At 51.6% G+C, this 8,171-nt stretch overlaps 2 protein-coding genes across 2 annotated transcripts; one reads left to right on the top strand and one right to left on the bottom strand.

Moving 5' to 3' along the window:
- The first annotated feature begins 704 nt into the window (after positions 1-704).
- LOC149808998 (uncharacterized) lies at positions 705-2,577 on the top strand. Its single transcript, XM_089995049.1, has 4 exons — positions 705-822; positions 1,024-1,178; positions 2,041-2,101; positions 2,482-2,577. The coding sequence occupies exons 1-4, from the start codon at positions 769-771 to the stop codon at positions 2,575-2,577; spliced, it is 366 nt and encodes a 121-aa protein (XP_089851175.1). The 5' UTR covers positions 705-768.
- A 3,716-nt stretch (positions 2,578-6,293) lies between these two features.
- LOC149808997 (haloacid dehalogenase-like hydrolase domain-containing protein At2g33255) lies at positions 6,294-7,538 on the bottom strand. Its single transcript, XM_089995048.1, has 2 exons — positions 7,201-7,538; positions 6,294-6,402 (listed from the first exon to the last, which is right to left on the bottom strand). Exons 1-2 carry the CDS (start codon positions 7,536-7,538, stop codon positions 6,294-6,296), a joined length of 447 nt encoding a protein of 148 aa, XP_089851174.1.
- Between the last annotated feature and the right edge of the window lie 633 nt (positions 7,539-8,171).

Below are 8,171 nucleotides of genomic sequence, written 5' to 3'. Positions count from 1 at the left end.
GCAACGTGGGATGCGCTAGTAACACTAGAAGAGCCTACTGCCGTTTGGTCATCCGTGGTGGTGTAGCACTCCTTGTCAGTTCAGCTCGTTGTGACACGGATCTTGCGTTTCAACGCTAGCAGATCGCGGAAGAGATATCGCCGAAAAGAGGTCACCGCTTACAAGGTGCGGCAAGACGCTGGACGCATGCACGACTGTACGCAATTCGAATGACGTGTGCATGCACAGTTGCGTAAAACAAGACGTAAAAGCTATTTTCATGAGGGCGCGTGGATCGACATGGTCGTTACCGTCTGCCGTACGGGCTATCAGGCGCGTACGCACGTGAACGTGTGTATCTTGTACGTAAACGGTCGAACGCGCATGTGCGCTGCATCGCGTGTGGGCACGGCGCGCGCAGGCGCCTTGCGTCCCCGTGTTCGTCAGGATATACTGCTGCTCACGACCCAACATAAAATCGTCGAGTATCGAACCTGTTTGCTTGGGATGCCGTGTGATTCTGGCAGTAGGTTCTTTTGCAGGCTCGCCAGCGAGGCCCAGCTGCTCGTTGGATTCTGACTCACCAGCAGTCCACAGGGTTCCGGAACAGTGCAGAAGGGCGCCCACTGGCAGTGGCACTGCAAGATGAAAGCGCTTGCGTAAACTTCTGCGATCTGAAATTCATGTTCACACGGGGTTGATCTCCTTGGCCATCAATTCTCATTCCCTTGTGAGTATTCTCAGCGAGCGAGAACACCTGCTCTTCCGGCAGCAAAACTTCTCATAGAGATGGCGAGCACGCAAGAGCTTAAATCCAAGCTTCATCATGCTGTCGATCTGAAGGTACTTTCCGATTAGTACACGGTTTAGTGAGCAATTTGGGCGTTGAGTCGCATTCCACGCTTCAAAGATGAAAAGTGGCATCCAGCATAATATAATGTGGCATCAGTGATTCTATTTTCGAGCTGTCCCGTTGTTCTGCTGGTGTCAGCACCAACCGTGTTAACTGCGCACGAAACAGTGATGGCACTGGTTTTGTTCAAGGATGCCGCGGAGCGACACTGCAAGAAGGAGGATGTTGATAGCGGCAAGCACATTGTTCGAGAGCAGCTTTATGATTTGAAGCACGCTGAGCTTGACACCTCGTTTGAAGAGGAGCATCCAAGCCCGGAGAGGCTTCACAAATTGCTGGATACCCGGTACGGACCATCGAGCTGGCGCACCGACGTGCGATTGATTCATATTGATTGAACAGTATATGTTTAAGATGTTTGCACTCTCAGGATCGGTATGCACAAGCAGAGCGTTTTGGCCTGTGTCCTGGTCGCGCAGAATAGCGGTGAAGCGTGCCGTGCGGGCACGCCATAAACGCTTCGGGGCGCTCGGCCAATCGCGCGTGTTCTATATGCGTATTTGAAATGAAGCTACCTGTATAGAACAGCACAGATCTCGCAGGACAGGCCACGTTCACTTTCTGCTCTGGTCCAGGCAAACATACTTGCAAACCCGCATGTGTGCACCGTTTCCGGAATGGAGCAAGTGCCTCACATAAATTCACTTACGGAGCGGTTCACCAGATGCAACATATTTCTTGACTTGTGTTTTCGAGTGCATAACCTGGGCTCAAATATTTTGATAAATGTCAGTAGGTGTTAAAGGGCGCCAATATATGCACATTAATGTGCCTTGCACATCTTCCCAAGATTCTGTGAGTCTGTATTCGTCAGAGGCTAATCCCCAAAGCAAACGACAATCCCATAATCACGCTGCGTTGTACTGGTGCGGATGCCGACGAGCAGCATGGTTTTGCTAGGCAGATGAACTTCCTCGTCTAATGCACCTACAAATCGCCAAAACGCAAACATTGCCATCCTCAAAACACCTCCTGTACATGGACTCCGCTGAAGCATCAGGAGAAGCCCCTTATAAGTGTACTCTTCACCATACGCTGCTGCCGAACAGGCAGCTACGATTCCTATGCTTATGTCGGTATCATAGGCATCGAGAGTACTCTAGAGCGCTTTGCAGCTATCTCGGGACAATGGGTTGTATGGCGTGCAGTGACAGCATGAGAAAGGCAGGTTTGAAGTTACAACCAGAAGAGGAGGCTTGGAGGGAAGAGGTACGGAAGTCTACATGCAAATCTATTGCACGTGTGCGTGATGTGGGGTTGTAGGAGGAATGGCCATCTTTCTGTTGGACTTGGTCTGAGGGGTGAGATGCAAGCACGATGTGGTACCATTGGCGGATGAGCAGGAGTGCACACATTCGGTTCTACTTCCTTCGGCTGGAATGCAAAGCGCGTTCTGCTTTCATCAGGCGACACATGTCCATGTGGATGCGATATGCTTGTAAACGACACATCATCCTCATACCCCGAATAACACACCCCACAACACACAAGTAATGCATTCATTCAGAGGTGCGTCTCCTTCATACCAGTACCGTATGACCGGTACATTTTCGCCGTCTCTTAATGCTTTGTTTTTCTCTTTGTGCCAGTTCTTTAAGACAGAGGAGCATGAGCGGGCTTGCCTGACAGTTCTCACTACTGAGCACCCCTTCGCACAATCCGCGCTGCATTCTGACATCACATGAGCACACAAGAGGCATTGAAAGACAGGGCTGTTGATGAATCTGGAAAGGTGGTAGGGTACTCGTCTGCCAATGCACTCCATCACACTGAGCATCTTCCCAACGCGGAAGCAACCGGGGATCACGCCTTGAATGGCGAATAAACAGCAATTGGCGGCTGTGCGGTAGGACTGGATGTTGTCTGCGGAGGGTCAAATGAGACTAGGTAGACGCTTGTCATGTCAATGGGAACCGATGATGGACAATGGATGGGTCCTGGTGTTGGGATGCTCGATCGTTGGCTGGAAAGCGGCACCCATGCCTCTGGTAACAGTTGATTCCTGGGCAGTACGTGTGACTGGAGAGCATGCTGCAGGTGGATGAGGTTCTGCATTGATCGCTGTGTGGCCTCTCTGCGGCGCAGGACCTTCACAGTTCAGATAGACTGTAAGAGGCTGTGCATGCTGGAAGTTGCACGTGAGTTCTGGACCTGTGTCCGTGAAACCAATGCCAGCATTCTGTGAGTTTGTGACCGGCTGGCATGTGTCCATACCGAGGCTCTCTAGATTCTGGAATTTAGAGATGGCATGTAATGTGTGCATGGTTGATCACACCTCGTGGACGTTCATGAGAACTACAGCAGATTTGCAGCTCCGGACGTACTTAGATACCTGTGTTGCCGCAGTTTCATAGTGTGTGGCGCTCGCCACGATGTAGATCCAGGTTATTGCATCTCATCATCTGTGTATGTATCGGCTTGATACATTCATCTGAGGTTTCGATACATCTGTCTATAGCCAGTTGTAGAATGTAGTTCCTTAGACATTTCTGGCAACTTGTTGACAAGCCGTTCCCTTTACAAGTGTGCGAGATCGAAGTCATCTCTGTGCAGTCCTGTCACCCATTTCAAACATTCCAGACTCTCTCTCTCAAGCGAATACCCTGCAGCCATTTCCGTTGCGCCTGTGCGATGCCATACGAGGAACATCCGTTCCATGAACATATCAAAGACGTCTCCATATCCAGTGTAGCCCACATCTTATTTGCAGAAACATGTGCTGAAAACAATGCCCTGACGGGATCATCAATACCTGTCATACCGGCAGCAGTGAATGCAACTTTAAGGGTCATAGCATAACCCGCACTGATGTCTTTAAGAAATTCTCAAGAAAATCGTGTGTTCAATATTCTGGTCGCACAAACCCCCGCATGGTCCCCACACGGTGGAATCCAAGGCGCTCATACACACTCAGACCGTCCGGACTGGCCTGCAATGTGGCAGTGCGAGCACCATTCCTTCGCTCGACAGCCAACACCTTGACAAGTAGCCTGCTAGCCAACCCACACCTGCGATGCTCCTCTTCAGTTGCCACATAATGGATGCCCACGTTTGTCCCTGTTGTGAACGTCATCGCCACGCAGACAAAACACACCGTCCTTCCGCAAGCCGTAGGTTCGCACGCGGCTGTCGCGCAGAGCGCGCAAAAGTGGCCGGGCAACGCCATAGTCACCATAAGCACGCTCGTTGATAGCCCCCAGCTCGTCCAGGGAGGGCTCCTCCACGAACAGTTCAGGAAGAACAGGGTTACTAGCGGCATCGTCGTCGTCGAGGAGAGTCATGCCCATGCACGGTGTGGCGATTTCGTTGTTTTCGACACGGCCTGGCACTGCAGGGGCAAACGTCCAAATACATCTCGGCAGCTGTGGGTCATCGGGGGGGGGGGGGGCATCGAGGGGCACGATTACGGCAGCATCGAACCAAGGGTTGTTGAACATTGGTATGCGGGCACCGACCACGTTGGGCCGCCTCACCTCTTCAGTTCCTTCGCCGCAGTGTCCCAGTGCTGCGAGCACCTCCCGAAGTTGAGCATTGAAAGGGAGGCGAGTTGTGCAACTTCCGTGATGCTGGCATCCTGCAAACTCAGGGTCGCAAGACTGACATGGCCTGAAGACATTTCATTGCCGGTCAAGGAAATAGCAGGTTCTTTCACGGGTGAGCTTGATGATTATGCATGATGGGTGTATGTCTATGGGCCGTTCGTGAACACAAGCAGCGGTGGATAGTGTGCACTGCTCTCACCTGCATGCATTTAGCTGGAAACCTGGCAACAATACAAGCATGGAGTTGCACTGACACTTTGCCCTCGACCCAAAGAAGACTGATGTTGCCTGACCATGAAAATAGCATCCTCCAGAAGGAAGCTGAAGATAATGTGTATGGCTATGACATTCGAATCTACTGTTCTTAGCTTCCTTGCGCATGGATGTTCAGAATGCATAGGCTGTTGGACAGGTTCTTGGACAGGCTCATAAGCCTCCGAAGGAAAGGAAAAAAGAGCGTAGGAGTTCTCGTTCAAGCTTCCACAAACGAATTTGAAAATCGTTACAAGCTATGCATTCGAAAGTCCAGGTGCATCATGCGTTTGATAGTTTGCATGGAGAAAGGTGTATGCGCTCCAATTGTCTGCCTCGGGTGGGCAGGGTTTTGCTCGCTTGCTGGCTGATGCTACAGACTTAATAGACAGCCTCTACAGTGTCCCAAACTCATAATGACGTACCGTATGATGCACCATAACGTTATCTTCCTTGCTAGCATGCAGGCTACCTGACCCTTTGGGATGCGGGGAGGTGGTGGTGAATCCAATGACTCCCCACTATCAAGCAACGGCCCAATGCCTGTGATCGTGTAACTAAGAGGAAGTGCGAGAGTGCATTTGTGGCCGTTGCTTTAGCGGGACATCAGAGATGTGACATGTTGCAGTCGTGACCAAGCGTGTGTGCAGGTGGCGCCCTAGAGCATGATGCGGGTTTGCACGGTGGGTGTCTAGGCATACGACTAATGGCTCTCAAGTGGTCCCACCAACAGCGTAACAAACACACGACATTGCATTGCGGACTTTTTGCGTCTCAAACATTTTGTTTGGAGAAGCGCGTCGATTAATCGACATGCCATGGCTTTCATTTCATGGCCGTGACTGATCACGATTTGCAGCATATCCGGAGAGATATGATTCTGCCCCATCCAACCCTCCTGGAGGCAAATCATATCTAGATTTCAAGCAGTAGCAGTTACCAAACTGGTTCTGTCAGTGCTGGCATGCGCCTCAAGTTGTCAAGCCGACTCATTCGCAACACCGAGTTGCAGCTAGGCAGCGGCGGCTTCAACATGAGACGTCCCCGATGCAACGGACCCTCTCAGGTCACACTTTTCAAGTAGAACTTTCTGCACTTCAGCCATCGTGTGCACATGGAACGTCGGGCGGTGCTCCACCGGCAGCACCGACATGTCGCTATAGGCTCGTTCGAAGTCAATCAAAATTGTTGTCGCACCAGCCCTGCATGGCACAGCGCTACATCAAACATCGACCACGCCAGAATGTCAAGGGCAAGTTCACGAAATCTAGGCAACAATTTGTTGATTTTCAGGCGTTCCGTCATACCAATGCTTCTGTCTAAACTATATATGTTATTGATGCGAAAGTTATCTCCGGCATTCCGGTTGGTGAAGGTACCTGTAAGCACCCTCAGAGCTCCGTTCAACGTAACATAACATGTTACTTGAGAAAAAATTGTTCGGACTACCGTAACAATACCAACAAACGGGCGGTCACGGTCACGCTTTCGGACTCGCCTCCAAGTTTACAGAGAGAAAAATGGGTTGAATTTTCAGGTCGTTCACAGACAAAATAGCCAAAAATGATGTCACGCTCCCAAAAAGTTCGCCCTTTTTGTTGGTATTGTTACGATACAGCAATATCAGCCCGGTATTGAGGCGGGTACTCGTATGACCAATACCATTGTCGCCCAATGTACTTATTACTGAGAGAAAAGTCAATTATTTCGTCCAAGCTGTACAATACAATGAGAGTATTGCAATGATGCATAAAAGCAACGCTGGATGAGTAGTCCAAACGATTTCTCGTCTTTGGCTGTGCAGTCTGTTCCCTCTTGTGATGGTGACGCAGTGGCAAGCGTCGCATCAGGTAGCAACATAGATATCTGACCTGATGGTGAGCTTCAGTTCAAGTGAGCTACGGTAATAGTGAAAACAGCCTTCTAGCCAAAGAGTACGCAAAAATGGAATCCATTGTGGCATCGTCGGATATCTGACCTTTGGTGGCGCTGAACACGAAAGCCACCAATGCAGCAACAGCTACCAGCGCAGCACAACAGAGTTGTTGCAAGAGCATGTGTGACGGCTCAGGCTCGAGCCCCCCAGTTACGAGCCCCCCAGTTACGAGGATTGTCGATGCTGCCAAACTTGTCGTTACCCCACCTTCATGTCTCATGTGCTGCAACTGTCTCGGGTCGGGAATATGGCAGCAATGGCCCCCAAGTGCACTGGACTCCAAGGCTTCTTTTGTCGGCGAACATCACGTGATTGATCCCATCAACTGTGCCACATATTGAGTGCCGCATCTTGGGTCAACAGGGTACCTTGAGCGGTGGAAACAAAAGCCATGCACTGGAGTGCCAAGTGGATGCGGCAGGGTTTGGGAAGGAAAGCAATAAAAGTTTCCGATTGCTCATCACCCAAATGACACCATTGTCAGCCCGCAAAAGCTGGGCTCTGCCCACCTACAACGGTACGGATTGCTGGGGCGAAAGGGGAAGGGTTGTCCTGACTGGCAGAGCGGTGAGCCGCACCTGTTGCCGCAAACGATGTCGTCCTTGGGTGAGTCGCCAACCATGACCACATGAGCGGGCTCGATGCCCCAGCGGTCACAGATGTGTAACAAAGAGTCCGGGGCGGGTTTGTACGGGGTGAAGCACCTCGCGAGCGCCGGCGCAAATGGAGGCAGCGTGAAGACGGTAGAGTGAAAGTGTGAGATGCTCGATTGCACGTTCCGAGTGATGAGGCCCCGCGGAACGCCTGCGCGGTCCAGCGTGCTTGCTAGCTCGGTGTGCCGGGCATCAGTGCCATTGCTTTCAAGCCTCTGCACAGCACCAGCAAGCCCGGTCAACCGTCCTGTGTGCCTGGCCATTGCCTTCAAGGTCTGCACATTGTCAGCAAGCCCAGTCCACTTTGCGGTGTGCTCTGAGCATCAGCGCGGTCGCCTTGAAATGTTGCTTTCACTCATCCACGTGTCGGGCACGCAGCCTACCTGCTAAAACAAGGCAGCAGAATGCTAACTCCCTAAGTTGGAATTTGGCGCCCAGGGTGCTCGCTAGCACCGGAGTGAGGAAAACCATTACATGCTGATGAGGACAAGGCTGAATTGCAAGGCAGCGTTTCGCCAGACCCTGCAATTTGCGGGTCACCATGCCTGAATAAATGAATTTCAGAGGCAACAGTGGGTGTCAAACCCCATTCTGGCGAATCACTCTCACACGGCACTTACGCTGTAGCATGGCAGCCAATGATGGCTGGCTGCGCTGATAGGTGGGCAAAGCAACGGATCGAAACCGCTCATCGTTCAGTGCGAACTCCAACACGCCTGGGGCTGGTGACTGTGTTGGGGGGGTGTTGGCAACGTGCCTCGGCTTCCACCTCTGCTATGGCTGCATTTGCTCTTGCAGAATCTGCAGCAGTCATCTTGGAGATCGCATCAAGAATGTCGCCTTCCAAATGCCTACTCGCCTCCTGCGACCATGATCAGCACACTCGTTTCAGCTGG

Source organism: Nuphar pumila, unplaced genomic scaffold (genome assembly GCF_984573655.1).
Source record: "Nuphar pumila unplaced genomic scaffold, dmNupPumi1.hap1.1 HAP1_SCAFFOLD_1906, whole genome shotgun sequence".
NCBI classification, from domain to species: domain Eukaryota; kingdom Viridiplantae; phylum Streptophyta; class Magnoliopsida; order Nymphaeales; family Nymphaeaceae; genus Nuphar; species Nuphar pumila.
Note: the sequence above shows the minus strand (reverse complement) of the source record. Positions and strands in the feature narration are given on the sequence as shown.